This window comes from Spermophilus citellus, assembly GCF_964194105.1.
Source record: "Spermophilus citellus genome assembly, chromosome: 9".
In the NCBI taxonomy this organism is placed as follows: Eukaryota; Metazoa; Chordata; class Mammalia; order Rodentia; family Sciuridae; genus Spermophilus; species Spermophilus citellus.
Window position 1 is genome coordinate 115,420,252 of NC_138191.1, and position 24,190 is coordinate 115,444,441.

Consider the following 24,190-nt stretch of genomic DNA (forward strand, 5'->3'; position numbering starts at 1 on the left):
ATTTAGTCAACGACCCTGGCTCTGGCGTCCACTTCCTATGTGCCAGATGCAGGGAGGCAGGGACAGAGCATTTCCTGAACCACTGCTAGGTGCACAGTGAGTGCCCAACAAGCCTTGGAGGTCCCTATGCCACCCTGGGACCTGGCAAGAGGTGAAGAAGGAGGAAGGTAGACAGAGCCAGGCTAAGCTACTACGGCCTTGTCTTGTGGGGGGTGTGAAGCAGGAGACAGGTGCAGCCAGCTGTGTGCTCGGGGCAGATGGATGAGGCAGAGAGCATTCCTGGCAGAGGCAGCAGCTCGAGCAGAGCATGGAGGTGGCAGCACACAACAGGCTTGGGCAATGGGCACCAAAGAGCAGGAGAATGAGGAGGTGGGAGGGATGCACGTGCCAGCCAGCAGGGCCTCAAAGGCCACGCTGAACATGAGGACGAGCCAGATGTCAGTGGTGCGGAGGCTTCAGGGAGCATCCTGTGCACAGGGGACTTCCAGGGTCAGGGAGAGCCTGGGTGCCTGGCAGGGGTCGGGGTGGGGAGGTAGAGCAGGCAGGCAGCTAGGGTTGAGCAGCCATGCCCAGATGGACAGTGGCCACACGCTGGCACTTGGGAAGGACAGGCAAACTGGGAGGGGCTTGAAGCACCAGACAGAAACAGGGATGGCGTCCTGGAAGCCCAGCTGCAGCACGGGCTCGCCAGCCATCATTTTGTTTCTCTTGTTCTGAAAGGTGAAAAGTTGGATGGGTGATGAATGGCCTGCCTGGGAGCTGCTCCTGGTGGCTGCTGGCCCTCCAGCCACTGTCCAGCCACCCGTGCCAAATACCAAGCTAAGCCACGGGCCACTGCTGGGGAACCTGAGTGGAGCCCTGCCTGCCTACGCTACATGGAAGGGCACACAGGTGACCGGTGGCTTCAGTAAGGAAGAGCTGCCGCCACCACCATGAGCTCTGCCACTGTGCAGTGCTCCCTCCCTTGGCCTCAGCAGGCCTGCAGTGCACTTGGCCTTCCTCCGAGGCATGCTCCTCCTCTAGTTACCCTACCTTCAGCAGGACATCACCATCTGCCCAGATGCTCCACAGACGCTCAGTGACCACAGCTCTTGTTCTCCATCCCCACCCACCCCAGTCCACCACCAGGAGTGGTCGGGAGTCCTGAGGAGTTCATTGCCAGGATCTCCTTAAAACCCCGTTCCTATGCACTAGACCCGTCGCTAGCACCTCCTCTGGGACCAGGGAACAGCCTGCTTTGTTTGGAGCCCACATGCTCAGATTCAAATCTTGGCTCCAACTCACCAGCTGTGTGATCTGAGGGGAGAGTCACTTGCCCCTGTCCCCAAGTGAGGGATTAGCAGCCTGGAGCCTGGGGTGACCCAGCCTGGAGAAGGGAGGGAAGACTCCCCTGGGGAGGTGAGGCCTGCCTTGGGTCTTAAAGGGTGAGCAGGAGTTAGCCAGGCAAAGACAACGTGGGGACATTCCAGCAGAAGCGACAGTTCAGCAGAGGCCTGCGGGGAAGGTGTATGGGGAGTGCTCACTGGGAGATGGGCGGGGTGGGGACAGGCCCAGGAGGCCTGGAGTGGAGACTCCAAGCAGTGGGTGATGGGACAGGAAGACCCCTCGGCCTGCTGCGTGCAGAAGGGACTGGGGAGGCCGGAGGCTGGCAGCCAGAGAGTCCGTTAGGAGGCCCTGGAGAAGGGAGGTGGGAGGCAGGGGCAGCCCCTGGGCGGAAGAGACCTGGTTAGAGCTGGAGGCCAAGGAAGCAGGCTGCTCCCCAGAGTGGCCTGGGAGAGCGCTGGATACCGATTTGGACAAACATGGTCACAGCAACATGCAGACAGACAGCACCAGACCAGACACACAGGACAGACACAGCATGGACCAACAGGGACACAGCAACTGCCATGAGCAGGAAGCCACAGCCACCAGGACACAGGAGGCTGCTGCGGAGGGGGGGAGCACACACCTCCCCCAGGGCAGCTGTGAGGGGGGCTCAGGACACGAGGATGAACACAATGCCTTAATCCCCCAAAGAACAAACCCCTCAATGACAGATGCAGCCTGAAATCAGGCTCCTTACCTAGAGTGTCCTTTCCCACTTGGTGAACTTCTACTCATCCTTCAAGACCCAGCTCAAGTGTTCCCTCTTCTACGGAGCTTTCCCTGAACCCCCAGTCAGTCACTTCCTCTGTGTTCCCAACAGCACCTTGTATATGGGAATAACAATAACAATCATAATAATAAAATGGCAGCTACTATCGATTTCAATACCTGTGTCCTGAGTATGATTCAGGCCACCGAATCCTCCCAATGATTCTGAGATGTGCACTTAATAGAAAAAGAAACTGCAGCTCTGAGAAGTCAACCAACTTGCCCAAAGTCACACAGCTAATAAAGTGAGGGAGTTAAGATTTCACCCAAATCTGGTCTAGCCCTACAGGGCCCATCCCACCCAAACGTAGTCCTGTTTCCCCACCAGTCTGCAGAGCCTGTCACAGGCAGGGCTGGTGCTCACTCAGCTGTGCCACAACTGGACCCCAGGTGGTCACTTAAAATGCGCTGGGAACTTGGTGGAATAATGATAGCCATTACTTTACTGTTTCGGTGAACCCATTGGACAGATGAAGAAAGTGAGGTCCAGAGAGGTTCAGCAACTTGCCTGAGGTTCCAGAGCTGAGTCTGGATTTGAAAGCAGGTCTGTCTGACACCCTTTCCCAGGAGGGTGGCTTCTGAGGTCAACCCGGGAAACTCCACAAAAGGGCTAGGGAGGGGGGACTGAGGGAGGGAAACACCAGGTGCCAGGCCCTGCAGTGTGGGAAGGTTCAGACCCAGACAGCAGGACACACAGAGGCCAGCGTCCAGGCTGAGGCTGAGGAGCCTCGCCCACGGTGGAGCAGGGGGAGCTGTTGAGCAACGCGTGCCCCCCCCACCCCCACCCCAGCCCCAGACATTAAAAAATGCAGCCTGCCCAGGGCTCCCAGGCCACAGGGGAACTTGCTCCCAACAAAGCAAACGCGAGAGCGCAGGACCCAAAAGTGTCTGGACACTATGATTACAAGGAGGCAAAAATAAAAACCTGCGTCAGAAAAAGCAAGCTGCAGGGAGCCACGCCCAGAGGAGGGGGGTAGGCAGGCGGGCAGGCGCCCGCCGCTTTGGGTTTTTGTCTTTGTTTCTCTGGTTTCCAAATTCTCAGTAATGTCATTCAGTTACTTTTATAATGAAAACAATAAATTTATTCTCTAAAAAAAAAAATGAAAGAAAGTGCTTGGTAGCCCGAGGGGGGCAGCAGATGCAGGGTCTGGAGGCATGAAGGAGGCGGAGCAGGGGAAGGTCAGGGGCGCCAGCGCCAAGCCCCCCACAGCCCCCACCCCCCAAGCATGTAGGACTTGCGCCAAGTCCCCCACAGCCCCCAACCCCCAAGCATATAGGACCTGCGTGGGGAGTAGGTGACTGGAAGGGCTACCTGAAAGAAGTGACATGCTTTGAGCACTGTGAACCTGCTTAGGAGTCTACAGGTCGGAGGAAACAGGAAGTCACCCCTCCCCTGTTCAGGTCCAGGCCCCCTCCAGCTCTGGCCTCAGCTGCTGCTAAGAGACCACTTGCACCCTCATCTTCCATTCCATCTCCCACTGCAGTCATGGGCTGCCCTACTGAGCCTCCCATGGCTCCCTACTTCCCTCCAGTCTAAAGGTTCTTTGGATCTTACATAGCCAGCTCCTGCTGACCTCTGTGGCCTGTCATTCCCCTCTGTACATGGCCCAGACAATCTCCTTGTCCCCTGGAACTCCACTTTTCTTCTTGTTTCCTCAACTCCAAGCAGGCTGTGCCCTCCCCCTGATACCTTCTGCCCTCCCCATTTCCCTGGTTCATCCCAACTTTTCCTGGGAGCCCCAGTTTACAGGCCATTTCCTTCTGGAAGCCCACAGGGGCTGCTCCACCTCCACCCTGGGCTCTGCTCCCTGTAACCTGTGCCTCCATCACCAGATCCTCACTCACTCCGCTCGGTGTATTTTCTCTGCTGCTGGACTCAAGTGCATCAGAGAAGCATCACGGCTGAGTGTTGACCTTTTAAACGCCACATGGTGTCTGGTAAGGGTCTGAAGGCATGCATGCTTGGGTGGAAGGAGCTAGAAGGTCAGGGCCTGGCTAGAAGAAAGCCCCTCCACCTCCTCTGAGTCCCCACTACCCATTATGCCATCCCCTGCATGGCACTGTTCTCTATTTCCTGTATCTAAGCATCTCTTCCTAATTGATCCGAGGAAGGGCTACATGTCTCCGTAAAGCCTAGCAGACCTGAAACAGAGGTTAACAGCTCATAAACACAGCAAATGCTTCTGCTTCCCTGGCAGTGAAAATTAAATGAGCTTCACCTGTCAAAAGAGCAAAAGGAAACAAGAAAATGATAATACCCAATACCAGCGAGGGTATGGTGAAATTGGCACTTCCATGTATTATCCGTGAGAGTGTAAACTGGAATAATCATTTCTGAAAACAATCTGGCCATCACGTGTCAAGAGCTCTAAAAAGGTTCAGACTTCTTGGCCTAGTGATCCCATTCTCGGGCATCCATCTTCAGAAAATAACCCAAAGAAAGACAAAGCTGTTTGCTTCTGTGGTTTCACAGCAGCAAAAATCTGGAACAGCCAAACTTTTAAGCAATAGGGGGATGGGTCTGTTAATCGTGTGGCTCAGCATCGTAGTCGACAGTCATTAGCAAGAGCCAGTGCTACTGGCATCCTCCGGACCCCTTCAACATTCACATAGACCTATCAGGAACTGAGGCACAGAGAGATCAGGTGACTCGTCCGGCATTGAGTGTAGAACTTGAATCCAGGCCACTGGGTTCTGAGCCCAGGATCTCCACCCCGACACTGGATCCATTAACAAGAAGAATTAGAAAATACTGCAGTTATTTAGAAAAACACAAAAAAAGTATTCATGGAGAAGATTGAAATTTTATATCTATAAATAAAGCAATGACATCTTTATAAAAACTGAAAGAATTAGGTTATAAACATCTAAATGCTAATGTGGTAGTTTTTGAATCCTGGAGTGGGGCAGAGATGGGGGTAGGGTTGATTTATTTCATTTCTCTATATTACGGTTTTTCTACACAGTGGCTACGTGACTTTTTTTTTTCCCCCAGTACTAGAGTGTGAGCTCAGGGCACTCTACCATTGAGCTACCTCCCTAGACCTTGTTGTTTTTATCTTGAGATGGTCTTGCTAACTTGTTGAGGATGGTCTCAAACCTGGATCCTCCTGCCTCAGCCTCCCAAGTTGCTGGTATTACAGGAATGCATCACCATGCCCAACACTATGAGACTTTTTAAAGAAATACTTTTTAATACAAGCAAAGCTTCAACAAACTTTAACAAAACAAAAACTCTGGGGCCAGCCCACGGCCCCAGAAAGGACTCCGGCCCCGAGTCCTGCAAACTGACCCAGGAGATTGGGGTTCTGAGAGGAGCATCAACTTGCTTCAAGTCCCACAGTAAGCCCAGGCTCACCTCGACCCCAACAGGTGAGCCGTCAGGAAGGGGCTCCCATCCCATCTCATCCAGAGGCTCAAACGAGGACAGGCCAAGGGACAGCCTAGCCTGCCCAGGTTACTCGCTCTCCCACTGAAAATCCCTCTCGGGTTCCCATGCTTTGGGGGTCCAGTCTAAAGCTGCAGCCAGACACTCAAGGTTTTTGCCAGGAAGGTCCTGCTGGCCACATTCTCCCACGAGGCATGCCACTGGCAGGTCCTCCAACAAGCTGCTCTTGTGCATCGTGCCTTATCCTATACTGACCTGGGGCCAAACTATCCCCCTAGACCCCTGTCACCAATTCTGAGCTCAGATGTCACCCATTCTTATGAATGGCCTGGATGTCTGTCCAGGCCCCCGTCAGCTGTGAGCTCTGAGGAGGGGCTTGGGCCTGGGTCTAGGTGGCAGTCACCATACTTCCTCTGGGCCCCACAGCTTGGCTGGGTCTTCCTTCAGGCCTCAACTTAGAGGTCACTTTCTGACCTTCCCCCAACAGGAACTGGGTGGCCCCGATTTACATTCCTGTGCCCCTTGCATTCTCTCTAGCCCAACCTCTCACACCCTAAATATTCCTGTCTCCCCATCAGTGGTGACCCAAGGACAGGGCCACTGCTGCGGCCTAGAGCCAAGCACAGGCCATGAGGGCCATGGGAGTCCACAGTGTGCTCAAGGAGCACCCAAGAGAATCAGCGAGAACAGGGATCTTTCCATGGGTCCCTGAAGACTGAGTGGGGAGGGCGTGGTCAAGGGTTTCAAGGGATGGGTCCTGACAGGGCCAGAGGATGGCCTGGAAGGGATGAGCAGGAGGCCATCTAGGAAGGAGAAGTTGAGCTGTCCCAGCTCCTGGAGACCCTTACAGCTGCAAATCCACCTCCCATGGACCCACTGCCTCCACCCACCTCCACTCCCTGCAGCCTAGAGCCCCTCTGCTGCACCCCACCCTATCCCCAAGACCCTGGCCAGGCCAGCCTCAGAAACTCGCTCCCGGGAACCCCCTGTGAGGAGCAGGGCTCCTGAGGGTGCTGGATGCAGTTCGGCTGGGTCTCCTCAGTGCCAAGGCTGGGCAGGGCTGTCTTCGTGGCAATGCAGAGCTGATTCTAGTGGGAAGGGGCTGCGGTCTGTGCTGCCCTATCCCTTCACCCTCTGGGACCCCACCTCCAGTCACCTACAGACGCCCCAGGCAGTGGACCTTCTCTGGGAGCCTGGATGCCCTCACCGAGGGACAAGGCCCACACCTTCTCAGGGCCGAGAGAATGTTCTGCAAACTATGAACACAGGCCCGCTGGGGACCCCGCTCCCATGCCCACAGGCCGAGGATGATGATGATAGAAACTAAGTACTTCTTTCCTTCCGGGTGCCCTTAGATGCTTCCAGAGCATTTCTCATTGGGACTCCTGATGACCTCGTGCGGTGGATGCTGTGAACATCTCAAGATACAGCACATACTCAGAAAGAGGCCCAGAACACCCTCAGTGGCACAGGGACTTATGTAAAGCATGTACCCAGGACGCCCAGGCTGCCTGGGCCTTTCTCACCCCCAGTCCCCACCTAAGGCTCCTCCCTCTTGCCTTCCATGATAATCTCTTCCTTGTTTGGGGTCCAAAATGAGGCCTAGGGTGGTTCTCACCTCCCCAAAGCCATGTGCTGGTGAGGGTCAAGGGAGCGGAGCCCTCCAAGTCCCCCTCCTCATTCCCTCTTCCAGGGGCTGAAGGGCCCAACAAAGTCGTACCCTGGGCCCCTGGATGCCCAAAGGGGCAATGTGGCAGCCCAGGGGTTAACAGTATGGATTCTGGGACCCGACAGCAGGGCTTGGCTCCTTGGGATCATTACAAAGGCCCTGAGTCTCAGTTCTCATCTGTCAACTGGGATGGCAGTGGTGTCCCCACAGGGTTACTGAGAGGACTACACGCCTCAATAGGTTAAAGCTGTAGAATGGAACCTGGTGTGCAGGAGGGACTCAGGAGATGAGAGCATTAACTGTCCTTGGTAAGTTCCCCAAGGCTTAAGGGAGCCTTTTCCTACACTAGGAAGACCTGCAGGAGATTCCACTACCTGGGACCCCAGGGCTGCTCTGTTGACAGCTGGAGGCCATCCAGCTCTGCAACCAATTCAAAACAAGACTGCAGCTGGGCCTTGTCCCCAGGATCCTTTTAGACAGGTGCCAGGGTTCCTGGGAAGCAAACCCCTGGCAGGTGATCATAAGCCCCTCCCCATACTGTATCTCAGTGCTCCTCATCCCCCTGCCTGGCAGGTAGCCTGTGGGGCAGGTCAAGCAGGGCTCAGGATGGCTGGGGACCAGAGGACACGCAGCACCAGGCAACCAAGAAAGAGAGAGAGGGTCCAAGCAGGTACCATGTCACTTTTCTTTCCCTCTACCCCCAGCATCTGCCACAGGCCTGGGACACAGTAAATGCTCAATAAATACTGCTGGATGGATGGCAAAGAGCTGCCTGCTCCTTCAAGCAGATCCAGGCAAGAATAGGGCACAGGCATAAGTGCAAGGCCTAGAATGCAGGGCTACATTCTCATTGGTGTAAATGAGCATGTGTGCAAGATGTGCCTAAGTGTACAACACATGTGTACAGGCAAGCCTGGGTGAGGAGAGCTCTGTGTAAATGCACAGGCTGAGGACCACAAGTGTTCGAGGACATACGGCTGAGCAGGCCCTGGCTGCATTCAGTTTCCTGGGAGGGTGTACACAGTGTACACAGATGTGCAACCCTTCGGGTGGCAGGGTGTATGTACATGTCCCTATATGGTGCATGCACCAAGGTACTGTTTCTGAAACGGCAGGGAAGCACCCCAAATTAGCAAAGATGGGGCAGGGGCTAGGGTCAGGAGTGGTAGTGGAATAGCTAATTGTGTGAATATGTAGGAACGTGTATGTTTGAATGTGTCAGGGGATGTGTCCACCCTAGCCAGGAATCCTAGAACTGGCTAGCTAGACTATCCCCTCAAGGAGGCTGAAGCCCTTTCACAACATTCAGAAAAGGACCTAAATGGTGGGGAGGCCCCAAGGACATCCTGGTGGCCACAGATGGGGCAGAAATAAGATAGGACTTCTTAGGCCCCAGAGCCAATCCCTCACCTGTCACACTTTTTCCACCAAAGACACTAACCAGCCACCTCCCCAAATCCTACCTAGTCTCTAAAATCCAGCTCTGACCCTGAGTTCAAGAGCCATCCCCACCATCCTATCCCTCAACCCATTCCTGTCACTCAAGTGACAGACGCAGCCCTGTGCACCCAGGAATATCGCCCCCAAGGCAGAGGTGAGGAATTTAGTGCCAGAAGGGGAGCAGCTGCCCCACTGAGGGCTTTCTCCTGCCCTTGAACTCCCAGGCAGAGGCTGTGGCAGCCGGGAGTGGGTACCTGGGGAGCAGAAGTTCCCCCAGGCAGAGCCCCAGGAGGCACTCCTGGCCTTAGACAAGGCCTGCTCCTCTTCCCACTTAAGATTCCCCAGTGATAAAATGAGGTTTGGTTGGATCATCTGTGAGCTCCGCCTTCCCAAAGTGCTAGACCTGGGATTGCCCATGATTCCCAAGATGGTATCATCAGGTATTCACTTTACTGCAAAGTGCCACCTTTCCCCAACTACACTGAGCCTGTCCAAAAACTCGGGACAAGTGCCAGCCAGTGCTATATCGAAAGAAGCTCAGGAAATACCAGGTGCTAATGCCGCCTCTGTGCACCCATTCATTCATTCAATCCTCCACATGTTCAACAAGGCTACCTGACCCAGGGAACTCACAAGTCCAAGAGAAAGAGGCCATGAAACCACAAGGTCAAAAGCACTGGGAAACTGTAACGCTAACATCACCTCGCAGGTGTCAGTCATTGGAGAGGGGCAGCCCTTTACACTTTAAAAAAAGAAAATCTTCCCAGCAAATGAGAACTGTCTGACCACAGGCAGCTGCAGGCCTGGTAAAGAGGGAGCTCGCTGGAGGGGGGTTTCTGGCAGAGATCAGAGGCCCTTTTGTCAAGATGTGAGAAGGGGATTCCTGCTCTGTGCAGGGGTCAGGTGAGGCTGGGCTTCCCCTGGATAGCCGGGGGACCCTAAGAAGTCCCACCGTGCTGGGTTCCAGCCCCCGCAACACCATGACAACTGGTTACTTCATCTGTCTGTACCTCAGTTTCCTCATCTACAAAATGGGGGTAATATCAATGAGGATTAAATAAGTTCATATTTATAAAGCTTTGTAGTACATGGTGTGGCTCTGTCAAATTGAGCTCTGTCACTAAATAAATAAGGTGGTGAGAGTTCACTTTGTAAGATTCTAAATCCAAGATCAGAGCATGCAAAAAATCCAAGTGTCAAAGGTTCTCAGCTGGAAACTGCTCAGATTCTGAGATTGGGAGAGTCTGGGAGTCTTAGATTCTGCGATTGAATCATCTCATTATTTCCTAACAACAACCCAGAGCCTCCCAGGGGAAGGAAAAGACAGACCTCATTGTAACTTCATCTCCCAGGCCGCTGGGGCTGCTGCCACACCTGGACTCCGCAGCCTTGCCCCACCTCAGCCACACCATGCTGGAAGCTTGCAGGGAGCCTGAGTGTGTTCTAGTGGTATAGAGAGCAAGTGCAAATAAAGAGAGAGGGAAAGAGGGAGAGAGGGAGGCAGGGAGGCAGGGAGAGAGAAAGAAAGAGAGCGGGGGGAGGTTTCAGATCTGAAAGCTGCAAAAGAAAATAAAAAGAAGCTCATGTGACAAAGAGTGACAGTGGGAAGCTATTTTAGAGCAAATGGTCAGGAAAGCCCCTTTGAGGAGGTGATATTCAGTTGGTGCCAGTCATGCAAAAGGGAAAAGCAATCCTGGCAAGGGGATGTGCAAAGGCCCCACCAACAGGCTTTGTAAATTTGAGGTACAGAAAGAAGGCAGGGTGGCTAGGGGTGGTGAGATGGGCAAGCAGGGCAGAGGAGCCCAGGCTGAGACGCAGGCAAGGCCTGGACCATGAAGTGCTTTGTTGGTCCAGAAAAGACTGTTGCCCCCCCCTTCTAAATGTCCAGGAAATCGCAGAAGAGTTTCAAAAGGGAATGACAAGGCAGAAGCAGGGCCTTCAGATTCTCCAGATCATTTGGCTCATTCTGAAACCACCACCTTAGTTCACAGAGGAAAGGCAGGGCCTTGATGGTCACTGTCAGTGAGCTCCTAGGACATGTCTGGCCAGCGATGGGAGACACTGCAGATGCTGTGTTGCTATCACTGCCACCAACCCAGGAGAAACTCACAGACAGTACCATTTTAGAGATGAAGAAACCAAGGCCAGAGAAGGAAACAATGTGCTCAAAGCCCCAAAGCCATGTGACACAAATGGTTCTTAATCCAGAACCCAGTTCCACCACTGTGACCATCTACAGAACTCCTCTGGTGTTTTCCAGGCTCCTGCTCCCTGAGAGGCTTTCCCTGGGGACCCATGTAGGCACCCCGGAAATGCTGCCCTGGATGGTACCTCACGCACCTGCAGCCTCACCTCTTCTTCCCTGTTGGCTTTAGAACCCTGGAGGACCAAACTTGTACCTCCACCTGTGCAACCGGGCTAGGTGAGCCAAGGATTGGATGGATGGACAGATGGTTAGATGGAAGGACCACTGAGTTGACTAACCAAAAAACCAATGAATGGACATTGAAAAGGTAAACGAACACTCTAATAACGAATGAATGAATAAACTAATCAATGGCAGAAAAAACGGATGAATGGAGAGAGGTAGGGCAAAGAAGTGCCCACCCAGGGAAGGGCTGGGGCCAGACTAGCTTCAGACCTAGTCTGTCCCTCACCCACACACCACTTCCACTTTCCACCTGGGACCAGCTTGCTTCCACTCACCAAGACTACAGGTGGCCTACTCCCCAGCACCTAGGACAAACACAGGTCACCACTAAGTGCTGGCCATGATGCCCACCAGCAGCTTCACAGCTCCCCTGGGCCCAGGTGGAGCTGGCGGAGCTGGCAGTGGGAAGAGTGGTTCATTGTCCCTAGTGTCTCATAGAGGAAAGGAGACAGGTGGCCAAGGCAGGCCGTGGTCCTAGCTGGGATAAGAACCACTGAGTGACTTTTAGCAGTGGCTTCCTTTCTCTGAGCCCAAAAGACCTCCCCAGGGCCTTTCCATCTCTGGCATACAGTGGAGGAGGGGGTCAGTTTCTGGAGTTTTACATAGTCACTGGGGTCAGCAGAATTTCAGAGACCAAACTAGAAGGTTGGGGAAGAGTCCTGCCCACAAGCACCAAAGTCTGCCTGAAAAGCTCCCCACTGCCACTGTCCAACCTCTCCAAGTCTCAGTTTCCGAAATTCTAGTATGGAGTCAATGACCCCATCTGAACATCTCACCCCAAATGAGTTTCCAGGAGGTGGCAAAAACTGGGTGCCACACTGTCACTGTAAAGTTTGATTTCTAAAGAAGGATTAAGATGGCAGGGGTCAGTGGGAGGTTACACTGCCCCACTCCAGTCTAGTTCTATCCAAAACGAACCTTCTAGGCACCAGAGCCCTCAATGGACAACAGCTGAAAGAGCCCAACAGTGGGAACCTGGACACGTGGGTCCTGGGCTCAGCTCTCCTTCTACCTGGCTGTGTGACTTTGGGCAAGTCATTTTCCCTCTCTGGACCTGTTTCTCCCTCTAAAAAATGCCCGGCTTGGTACCCTCTGACCCAGGCATGCCTCGCTCTGCAGCTCTGAAGCTCTAAACTCCAGCCTTCAACCACAGATTCTGCCCCTTAGGGAGCTCACATGGTCCAGGAGATCCAGGACATAGACCAGGGCTGAGACATAAAGGTCTCTCCTCCAGGAAATGGGGGTTGGAGGCAGGGATTAGACAGGCTCAGAGCAGAGTACAGGGTCCTCCCAGGTCAGACTTTCCCAATGGGGAAAAGGTCAGGTCCAACTCTGCATGGCCCGTTGGACAGCACCAATTACCCCAGATTCTGTGGGCCTGGTCTTCAAGCCCCCTCTGCAGGGGGCAGAGCAGGCAAGTCCTGACCCGTCCAGCCAGATACTTCAGGAACTAACTAAAGTCTAAACTGCCTCCAACTCAGAGGTCTCCAGTATGTCCCACATAAGTGGCAGAAAGGGGTAAGAGCATGCATAGGAGACAGGCCCACACCACAGGGGACTAGCAAACCAGGCATAGTTCATCACCCACAGGATCCCCGGGGCTGCAGGCCTACACCCAGCCAAAAGCCCACCATCAAGGGCATTCCTCACCATCTCTGGGGGCCACGAGGACCACCAAGTTGGGGAAGGGGCTCTCCCACTGCCGTCAGCTAATCACACTTGCCCCAAGTCGGGGTGGGAGGGACCGCACCGCCCAGAGCACCATTCCCGCCTACCAAGGGGCCTTGGCCACCCATGAAGGAGAAAGGCCCACCTCACACACAGCTCCTAAAGGTTCCACACTGAGGGCAGGGTGGTGGGGAGAGAGCAGGATTACCGCCTCATGCCAGGGGTCTTAGCTGGAAACCTCGGGCCCACTCCAGGACCTTAGTGCCAGATCTCTCCCCCAGATCTGAGAATATAGTTCCTTACAATGCCATTTTTATAGAGCCCCTTCCAGAAGCCATTCCCAGGCAGTCCCCAAACTCCTAGCCCAAACCCTCCACGTCCCCCCCCCCCCACGCGCAGCTATGAGGAAACCGGCAGTTAACTTTTCTCAAAAACCCTGCAAAGGCGGCTAGCTGGGGGGAGAAATGGGCCCGGGATCCTTTCTCAGCATCTCACTGACTTCCCCCACAAAATAAAGAAAGAAAGAAAAAAAAAAGCTTAAAAAAGAAAAGAAAACTTTCGGAGTTAACTTTAAAATTCCCAGCCCTCCCCCCGAAATCGCCCGGCAGCTTCCCTAATTTTTTTTTCTTTAAAGTGCAATTGCATTGTGTCTCACCTCCCCGAAAGGCTCGCGGCTCTCGCCAAAGAAAAGGAAAAAAGCCAACCCTTCGGGTGCCCCCTCTGCTTCCAGCCGCCTCTCCCACATTCTCAGACAGTTTTATTAAAATTTTCAGACAAAAGAAAAACAAAAATGGCAGCCTGGCTTATTTTTAAAACAGGACAGGGACGCCATATTCTGCAGATCTGCAAAAAAAGGGAGAAATCCGGCACTGGCCGCTCCACCGGGCCGGCTGCAAAGTGCGCGAACCGCGCCGTTTGCAATCCGTTTATTTGCATTAAGCCCCATGAATCATTGTTTACCGGAGAATTGCAGCAGGTTTGAATAGCCCGGCTTAAGAAAACACACACACACACACACACACACACACACACACGCACACGCACACACACACACACACACACGCACACGCACACACTCGGAGACCAACCCCAGACACGCCGCCGGAGACACTTCCTACCCCGAGCGCCGCCGCCGCCGCCGCCGTCACCCCGGACCCGGCCCGAGGCGCAGGCGGCCCCGGGCCCTCGGAGCGCCCCGGCCCGCGCTGACAGCGCCCTCGCCCCGGCCCGGCCCCCACCCGCAACTCGGCGCAACTTTCCCGCTGGCGGCCGCCCGCCGCCGCCGGGCCCGCTCCCCGCGCACCCCGGGCCCGCACGGACCTAGCTGTGCTGGCGGCGCCTCCGGGACGCGGCCGCAGCCCCGCGCCCGGCGGCCCGAGCAGGGCCGGGCTGGGGCTCCGGCTCCGGCTCCGGGCTCGGGCTCCGGCTCGGTACGGAGCCGCGCGCAAACCTTCCGGGTCGCCTGCTGTTCACTTCTGGGTTCTGCAAGCGCCGAGGCGGCGGCGGCGGCGGCGGCGGGAGGCTGGGTCTGCAGCGCCGCGCGGCCCCCCGTGCGCTCGGCGAGCCCCCGCGCCAGGCGCCCGGCTCTGGGGGGGCCGCGTCGGGCCCCCGCCTCTCTGGCTGCGCAGCCCGTCCGGCCCGGGGCTTCGGCGAGTGGGCAGCGCCCGGCGCTGGCGACGGCGAGGGGAGGGGGCCGGGGCGGGGGCGGGCCGCGCGCTGGGGGCCCCGCTCGGGCCCCGGGGCCTCGTCTTGTGCTCGCCGCCGCCGCCTAGCAAAGTTGCGCGGCGCCCCCCACCCGCGCCGCGCCGGAGGCAGAGCCACAAAGGAACTCCTCGCCCCCCTCCGCCCGCCGGAGCCGCGCAGGGAGGGCACCGGCGCCCGGCCCTAGGACAGCCCCTTCCCCAGCACGGGGGCTCCCGGGGCCCCGGCGGCCGCGGCCATTGTCCCGCCCAAGCCCGGCTACTGCCTCACCACCCCTTTCCCGGGTGATGGCGGGCAGGGGACCTGGACTTGGCGGGCCGCGGCCCTGACCCCGCTGAGCCCGCGCGGTGCCAGGATGCCCCTGGGGTCTTCTTGGAAGAAGTGGACCCTCACACCTGATAATGAACAACCGTGCTCAAAATCCAGGCTTTTTTTTTTTTAAAGACAAGGACATGGGGTGGGGACCAGAAGTTTGCACAGGGAAGGCCACCCCTTCCTGGTCCTAGGCCTGAATCCCAACGGACTGGGCGGCCTGAGCCTGGCAGCGGCACTCCTCACAGTCTATCAGAGGTGGCACGGCTGTCCCCCAGCTCCGGACCTCAGAGCCATCTGTGTGACTCCTCCTCCCGCTTCACCCTCCCCAGCCAATCAGTCACCAAGTCCTCCTGATTTGGCCTCCCGGGCTGTGTCAGCTTCCAAACTTCACTTCTACCTGAGGAGGCAGCCGGCTCAGGTCTCTTTAACCGAGTAGATTTCTATGCACACATGGCTACCCAGCCTCTAGGATGAATCCAGGTTGGCCCTGCCCTCGGGAAGCACCCAATCCCCCCGGGAGGGGCACACACATGAACAATCATATATCTTCCAGGAAGCCTTTCCCAGTCCAGTAAACATTTATTGAGGACCTACTAAGTGCCAGATGATGTGCTGGTTGACTAGGAGCACAGCTATGAATGAGTTGGACAAGGTCTCTGTCCTCATGGAGTTTCTAGTCTAGCACAGGATGGCAAAAAATGGGGGTAACTGGGGACAGGATCCATAGAGGCCCTTTATTCCCAAGCCCCAATCCCCAAGCACAGTGACTGGCACAGGGCAGAGGCACCATACTTACATGTGGCATGAATTAGTTGGCATCACAAGGCACAGTGTGAGAACACAGAGGAGGCCACTCTTCCCCGGAAAGCTGAAGGTGGTTTTCAGAAAGTCCTTCTGGAGTGAACCTGGTGGGGAAGAAAGGAAGATCTTCCAGCTTCCAGAAATGAGAGTAAAAGTGCCAGTCCATTGTTGAGATATTTCATGAGTTAATCCACCAATAAATGGGGCAAAGAAACAAATCACCTGTACAGAAGAATTCCAGATAATTTGTGTGGCTATTCCATACTGCTTAGCCTTCGTCTACACATAGTGAGTGCCTTCCAAAGAGCACAGTGTGGAAAAGGAGGGAGGAAAGTACTTTACAGTGGAAAAACCTGACAACTATCACCTCAGCCAAGTGACCAAAGCCAACATCAACAGTCATGAACCATGTTGATAGTATGTGAGCTTGATATTATGTGATAAAAATTATACTTTACCTTTTTGGTCTTCTTCCCAAGAACCATAACCCTAGACTTGCTGGGAGAAAAATATCAGACATCAAGTGTGGAGCATCCAACAAAACACCTGTCTGGTTACTCCTCAAAACTCTCCAGATCATCAAAAACAAGGAGAGTCTGAGAAACTGGAGCAGCCCCAAGGAACCGGAAGACGCATGACAGGTATATGTAATGGGGTGTGGTAAATGAGAAACAGGAACGGGGGTGGGGGGGAATGGCATTAAGGGAAAACTCAGGAAGTCTAAATAAACTACAGGCTTTAATTAACCATAATATATCAGTAAAAGTATCCATCAATAATTATAGCAAATTAAACAGTAACATAAAATGTTGCTAATAGGGAAAAGTGGTGAGAATGGGTTCCCAGGAATTCTCTAGAATGCTTTCTGTAAATCTGAAAGTATGCTAAAAATTTACCTTAAAAAATAAAGTCTAAAAAAGAAAATAATTTGGTGGGGGTGCTGGGGATAGAACCCAGGGGCGCTTAACCATGGATCCACATCCCCAGCCTTTGTTTGTTTGTTTGTTTGTTTTTAGAGACAGGGTCTCTCTAAGTTGCTTTTGAGCTTCATGGAATTGCTGTGGCTGCCTTTGAACTTGTGATCCTCCTGCCTCAGCCTCCCAAGCCGCTGGAATTACAGGTGTGTGCCACCACACCTGGCAAGAAAATAATCTTTCAAAATGTACTAGCCATAGCATTGTTGAGAGTGTCAATGAAATAATGCTCATCATAGTACCTAAGATTCTGAGGGTCCTCAAAGCTATTATGTCATGATCATCAGCAGCAGCACTTAAAACCGCACGCGCAGAGGCAGAGGGGTGCAGGACGAAAGAGAGGCAGAGAGATAGAATCCTAAAGACCTTGGCTGCTGAGCTAGGCTTTGGAAGGGACTGTGGGGGGGCAGATAACATGACCTGGCCCATCTCAGCCTCACCACCTCCTCCTCTCTTACCACCTGGAAAGCCATGCTCCTGTCATCCCAAGTGAGCTGCCTCTCAGACCTTGCCATCTCCCTTCTGTGTGACCTTTGCACATGCTGTCCCTTCTTCCTGGAACATCCTTCCTTGTTGTTTCCTCCCACCTTTCCTGGCTACCTTCAACTCGTCTTTCAGGTCTTAGTTTAGACATCCTCTTTAAAAGCCTTCTAGGACCTTCCGTGATGCTGTTAACATGGTCTGAATGGAGACAGTGTGGTGAGGTGCAGGAAGTCACGGAGACTCGCAGCTCTTTGCCACTGGTATTCACACTCCTCTCCTCCCAATCCAGCCATGCTTTATGCTTCTTATCCCTGAACACACTGTGAACTTTCATGTGCCAGTCTCTTCTCGTGCCCATCCGTCTGCCTGGCAGCCTCAGTCCTTTTCTCCCATCTCTTCTCTCTGATGAACACCTACTCATCGAGGCTCAACTCAAATATCACCTCTTCTGTGAAGCCATTCTAGATCCTCTGCACAGAAAGAGATGCTTTCCCCTAGTTCCCCTGATCCCCTTGGACCTCTGGCCACACTTCTGACAAAGCACTTATCATGGTGCATCAGAATAAATATTTGCTGAATGGATCAACAAATGATGGGACAGACAGCAAACCCAGCTCATTTTTTTCGATTCTGCAAGCATTCCTCACGGTCCTCTAGGAAGCTCTCTGTGGTTGCTCTCCTTCTCATTGATTTACTTTTACAGTCTGGCCTTTTACTGTAGAGAATGTAGTATTTTTCTCTTGCATCAGAGTAAATTCTTTGAGGAAGGAACCATGTCTCATATTTGCTGGGTGTTTTTCCCACTTATTCCACAGTATTTACAAGCATGTGAAGGCTCAGAGACAAGGAGGGCTTGCCATGTTAAGGGGACAGGAAGGACAGTGGAGCTGCAATGGAATGAGGGGGACTGTGAAATGACACTCTGGGATGGATGCCCCAGGTGGGCTCGAGTCGGTGAGGGTATAGGATTTTAGTTTAAGAGAAGTAGGGAGTCATGGAGAAGTAGCAGTTAAATAAAGAAGTAACCCATGGCCCAAGTTCATTCCAAAAGGCCTATGTGGCCACTGGGGTGGGGGTGGACTAGAAAGGGGCACAGCCAGGGAGCCAAAGTCTTCCGTGGGAAAGATGGCAATGGCTTAGACCTCGGTAACACTGGCAAGGACCCAGAGAAGTGGACAGATGATAAATATGGGGCACTTTAAGGACTCAGTGCTCCCAGGACTTGGTGACTGGTGGTTGTGGGGAGTGAGAAATCAGGAGGTGTCCAGAGGACTCCAGGGTTCTGCAGCTACCATTCTGCCCAGCGTGAACCTGGCTTCATTTCCTTATCCCCTGAGCATGTTCACAGTGAGACCTTGATGTCAAGAGAGTCCCATCTCCTCCTCCCTACCCACCAGCCAAGCTAGCCACTGCCTCATCCCTCAAAGTGGGGTGTAGCCCCTATCAGAGGTCAAAACAATCTCAACCACCAACACAGGCACCTTCTACTTGACCTCCACAGCAGTTCTGAGAAGAAGGCTGGGGAAACTGAAGCCCATAGGTAGGAAGTGGCTGGCTAAACCTTGGGACCAGCCTCTAGCCGGGGTCCTCCAACTCCTGGTCAGAACTTCTTCTGAATACCTACTTCACAGGGTAGCTATTCAAGGAGAATGTGTGGGTCAGGCTGCAGCAATGTGGCCCTCTGTCCTCCAGAAGCCTGCTGCCACCTCATGGTGGATCCACGTGCTCCTCATCTGGCAAATGTTCCCAGAGGACACCAGCCAGACAGCAGCCTGACAGGAGCTCTTCCAGCTCTTCGTGCACACCTCCCAAGCTATGATGTGCAGGGAAATGGCATTTCAGTCCCCAACTGGCTGCTTGGCTTCTTAGATTGTTGACCTAATTCCTATTGGTGAGAGATCAATTCTCTCTGTCCTCTCCTTTCTACTTTTTGAGAGAATGGAATTGGAAAGGAAGAACTTCTACCCCTTTCTCTAGGGAGACTCTGAATATTTGGCTTCTGTTAAGCAGAGATATCCATGGAGCTTTGGATAAACCACAGTTGTCCATGAAGTGAGCAGGGGATGGAGGTCTACTTTGTTCTAATGATAGAATGTTGGGGATTGTGGCCTCCAGGTCTCTACAAACTCTTCATCCTCAACTAGGGTTGTTTTTCTCTTTGGCCTCAGTCTGCAGCCACATAGGTTTCCTGTGAGTTAGTAGAAAGCACATTGCCACAGGGCCTTTGCATGGCAGTTCTCCTCTTGGGCAAGGCCCTTTCTGTTTAACCACACCACAGTCTCACCTAAGAAACTCATAATCACCTGCCTTGATCTGGCCCCTAGCCACATCCTTCTGCCACCTTCAGGATGCTCTCACAGATTGGTGATCCTCTCCCCTTTTTGCACACCTATCCCAACTATAATTCTATATTCAGATTTCTAATACTTTAACTTGACAGCAGTTTATAAATTCAGTGCATATTAGTTCATTCGTGTAATAAAAAAAAGTGATGGGGATCAAATTTTTGAAGGCAGAGGGGCTCAGAAAATGAACAAGCTGAAATGTGTGACTATTGTCTTGAAGTGTGGAGTGATCAATAAAAGAGAAGAACCTGAGAAGAGGGGTGGGCAGGGGCCAGGGCTGGGGGACTTGTAAGAACCAGGATATCTGCTCTTGCTCTTTCTGACCTTAGCTTTGCTACCATGCAACCCTTGCTCTGTCTCCTTGAGCCTCGTAACATGAGCTGTACTCTGAATATTAGGTTGGCACCAGGTCACCTGGATTGGCACTGAGCAGAGAGGAAAGACAAACAGGGGAGACAAGAGTATGGGTGCATTGGGAACAGAAAATTAGAGATGGAAGTGACCAGGACTTTGTGAGTTACTGGAATTTGAAGAAGTCTTGGGGACATCATCGGATTTTCCCAAGATATGAAATAGGAAATTCCAGTCAACTGTTATCTAAATCTCAAAGGCCTAGGAATCTGGGCTCTAAACACAAAGAATGCTATGACTGATTAGCAATGTCTGTCACAGGCAGTGACAGTTCATAAGCCAGCCTCATTCAGCAGCTCCCAGGTCTGCAATTCGGCTTAGCGTTTTCTTAGCTGGAGGGTAAAGACTGTGTCTTAGTCATCTTTCATATCGGTGCCATCAGTAGTGAGCTGGGGGGCATGGGATGGAGGGAGCTGGCGGGGGTACAGAGAAGAACCAGCAGCAGGTCAGAACCTCAACCAAGCAGCGCCCAGAATGTGACTCCAAGTCTTAAGACTCTGTTCAATCCCCTGTGAGCTGGGGCAAACTGTCTGACTACTCTGGGCGTCGATTTCTTCACCTGAGAAACAGGCCAAGAGTACCAGGGGCAAGTATGAGCTTTGAGGTCAGGCACTTAGGGTCCGAATCTTGGTTCCTAGTCCATTTAGCACCTGAAAGGCTCTCAGTGTTCTTTAAAAAAGTGGATGGTAATCTTCACTTCACAGGGCAGTGCTCTGGGATTAGAAATTGTACTCACCACCATTGGCCAAGTATTTGCTTTGAGCTAGACATCTATCTGGACTTCTCTTGGGCAGGACCGTTGAGGGCCACAGCCGAGTCGGGATGACACATGGCATTTTTGCCAGAAGTAGTGGTTGAGAGGTGATGCCAGGAAGCCATTAAGATGATGACTTTTGAGTTCTCGTGGTGTTCCCATTGAGTTCCTGTTGAGCTCTCGCAGGGATTCCTGAAGAGTTCGCTCTGGTTATCAAAGCGGCTGGAATCCAAATCGGCTGCTGTTCTCCCTGTGGAAACACACAAACAGAACCCCGACTCCAGACAACCACTGGGTCAGGACCTTTCCATTGTCCTGTTAGAATATCCTTCCAAAGTACCTTGGGCTTATGTACATTTTTTGGACACATATGCCTTTCCGCAGCACTGAGCCCTGATGAATCCAAATTTAAAAAGTTTAGAGTAAAAAGGGTTATTTTAAGTTTATCTTTGGGGGATATATACCCCTTCCCACAGGACTTGGCCCAAGTAGGCAGGGTGCAGTGTCCAAGCCATGGCCATGCTCAGCAAGTGGTAGTTAACTCCCTTGACCTGTGGGATCCGAGGAGTTCTTGGGTACAGAAGGGCTGCATCAGCCGCAGGTCACCTCTAGAAAGCAAGGCTGATGACAGTAACTATTTACAGCCCTCCCTTCCCAGCTGGGGAAGGTGATGTCCTCCTGGAGTGGCCCTTACCGTAGATCTGTACCCAACTCTCTTTTATGACTGGCCTGGGGGCTGCCAGAGGAAAAGGGCAGATGGGCCATAATGAAAGGGCAGACAATTACTTTCCCTTTTAATTATCATTTGCTGTAATTAAATAATAATAACCTTTTGTAGGCCCTGAGAACTCAAAGCAGCCCATTCATAACATCTGGTTCCCCTCCCTTCTGCCAGGAATGGAATGCCCACAGGAACAGGAGAGGGAAATTGAGGCAGAGAGGAATAAGGCCAGTTGCCCTCAATCATATGCAAAGCAGATTGCCAGAGTTCGGGAAAGGTCCTTAAAGAAATGACTCCAAGTGCCCGACAACTGAGGGCCTCAGCTAGCTCCACCGCTCACAGGGATTGGCTTGGTTGGTTCACTCCTCTCTCTAGACCTCAGTTTCCCCATATATAAAATAAGATGGAGCCCACTTGACCCGCCATAAGCCTATCATGCTTGGCTCTATTCTGTTCATATGAAATCATGGGCCATCCTTTTTGCACACTCTGGGTTGCAAGAGGTAGTAATCTATCTATCTAAGGCTGGCAAGCAAGCAGAAAAAGAGGGTTACTCACTCATAGAACCCAACAAGGGTTGACAACACACTTGAACAATCAAGCTGTTAAAACACACACACGCGCATGCACACACACACACATGTCTCAGTGCTACAGTTTGGATCTAAATGTCCCCCAAAAGCATATGTGCTAAAGGGTTGGTCCCCAACCTGGCATTATGGAGAGGTGGTGAAAACTTTAAAAGGGGGTAGGTCTCAGCAGGAGCTCTTCCAGTCATTGGGGATAATGGGGCTCCAGCCTTCCTTCCTCTGTCTGTCTCTTCATATTTCAGCCATGAATCAAACCAGGGACAAGAACACCGCTGCCTCCCTCAGATAGCAACTATATTCTTCCTCCATATGGTGAGAAAAATGGACACCAACATCTTCCCCAACCTGCAGTTCAAAGATTCAGCCTCCTAAGGGCAACTATCCCTATTGCCCCAGCCTGAGTCAGGTGACCACCCTTGGACTAATCAAATGCAACTAGTAGACCAGCATCTATGATGTCCCAAGGCCACCTTTAGGATTGAAGTTAGAGAAGGGGTCAGGCCTAAAGGAAAGGGGGCCACTGAACAAGCATCATAATTGGTGTGTATTCACCAGAACAAAGTTCCTGAGTTTGGCCTACACAACATTGGAGGGAAAGTGACATTAAACCAGAGTGACAGCACAAATCGCCAGGAATGCAGAAATGCTGGAGGCTCCCCCCGGGAGGAGGAAGAGAGCTGTACCATCCAAGGCAGGCTTGACTTCAGACCCCAGCCCTGGGGTACCCATTCCTGTCTGAGCATCCCCTTTGCATGCTACAGCAATGTGGAAAAAAAGCTGTCCCCAGGTTTCTCCACTGCCAGGTGACATGCCTCATCAATGGATGTGGATATCACATGGGACTCCAGGGATCACATAATCTAAGCCAGGCCAGTCACAACCCTTCTCTGGTCTTTCCTTGGGAGACATCTAAGGTCATTGCCCCATAAGAAGCCACCTAAGCAAATAGAAGTCTATGTCAAAAGGGGCAATGTCCACTATCTGATCCCAGCCACCCCAGAGTTCAGCCTAACTGCAGGCCCTTTCCCTTGGTTTGACGACAGTGTGCCAGGCCAATTCTCCTTTGGGCAGGTATATGTGCTTCCTGCAGCTATCATAATGAATTGCCACAATCTTGGTGGCTTAAAATAACAGGGATTTATTCTCTCACAGCTCTGGAAATCAGAAGTCTAAATTCAAGGTATCCACAGAGTCCTTCTGCTCCCCTTTTCCTCCTCCTTTGACCTTTGACTTTTCAGTGACACTTGGCATTGGATTTGAGGACCACCTGGATAATCCAGATTGATCTAATCTCAAGATCCTTAACTTCATTACATCTGCAAAGATCCTTTTACCAAATAAGCTCACATTTACTTATCCCTATTTTTTTTTTTTTTTTACTTACTTAACCCACTCTAGCAAGTCTATGTTCCTCAAAACCAAAATAAACGCAGTGGCTCAGTGTCAGTACTACTAAGTCCAGGTAAACTCGTTTGTGTTTTTGATTTTGCAGAGTTTTTGTTATGTTTTATTGTTTTGTTTTGGGGTGATGTTTCATTTTGAAATAATTGAAAATTTTAAAAAAAGATGCAAGAATAGCACAAGCAATCTTGAAAAATCTTTTACCCAGATTCACAATGGTTGATATTTTACTTCATTCACTCTGTTATTCTCTCCAGCTCTACCTAGATATATGTTTCTCTCTCTCTCTCTCTCTCTCTCTCTCTCTCTCTCTCACACACACACACACACATACACACATATACACATCACTCACATGAAAGCATCATGCCTCTTTTCCGCAAAATATTTCAGAGTGTGTTTTCTAAGAACAACAAATTTTTTAAAAATTTAAAAATTTTTAAAAATTTATTTTTTTTAAGTTTTAGGTAGACACAATACATTTATTTTATTTATTTATATGTAGTGCTGAGGATCAAACCCAGGGCCTCACACATGCTAGGCAAGTGCTCTACCACTGATCCACAACCCCATCTCAGAACAACAGTATTATCTTAAATAAAAATACAATCACAAAAAAACAGGAAATTAATATTGCACAATTCTGTTGTCTAATCCACAGTCCATGTTTGAATATTGTCAATTGTTTCAATAATGTCCTCTATAACTACTTTTCTCAGTCCAGAATCTAAACAAAGACAGCACATTGCATTTCATTGTGATCTCTCTTTAGTCTCCTGTAATCTGAAACAATTCCGGAGCCTTTCTCTATCTCTCTTCACCTTGACATTTTTGAAGATTCCATGAGCCAGTTATTTTGTAAAATGTCATTCACCTTGGGTTTGTCTGATGTTTCCTTATGATTAGAATCAGATTATACATTTTGGGTAGAAATACCACTGAGGGTTGTACACTTTTCAGTG

The 24,190-nt window shown here is 52.0% G+C and overlaps 1 protein-coding gene and 1 long non-coding RNA gene across 6 annotated transcripts in view; one reads left to right on the forward strand and one right to left on the reverse strand.

The window, feature by feature from the left end:
* The window catches only part of ZNF362 (zinc finger protein 362), a 36,297-nt gene extending 22,089 nt beyond the window's left edge, over positions 1-14,208 (reverse strand). The window contains exons 1-2 of one of the 4 annotated variants that reach the window (XM_081305408.1): positions 14,053-14,205; positions 2,066-2,191 (exon numbers count right to left, since the gene is read on the reverse strand). In XM_081305408.1, the coding sequence (XP_081161534.1) occupies positions 2,066-2,103 (38 nt within the window). In that variant the 5' untranslated portion in view covers positions 2,104-2,191; positions 14,053-14,205. Of the gene's footprint in view, positions 1-2,065; positions 2,192-2,644; positions 3,379-13,850; positions 13,990-14,052 lie in introns of those variants that run through there. The other 3 variants (XM_081305409.1, XM_081305410.1, XM_081305411.1) reach the window with 3 other exon arrangements.
* A 335-nt stretch (positions 14,209-14,543) lies between these two features.
* Positions 14,544-23,258, forward strand: LOC308655346. Of its 2 annotated transcripts, XR_014023455.1 has the most exons (4): positions 14,544-15,166; positions 16,029-16,190; positions 16,566-16,669; positions 22,070-23,258. It is a non-coding gene; the product is annotated as an uncharacterized lncRNA (long non-coding RNA). The 2 variants fall into 2 exon arrangements; XR_014023454.1 differs by having other exon boundaries at positions 14,544-16,190.
* The last annotated feature ends 932 nt before the right edge of the window (positions 23,259-24,190 follow it).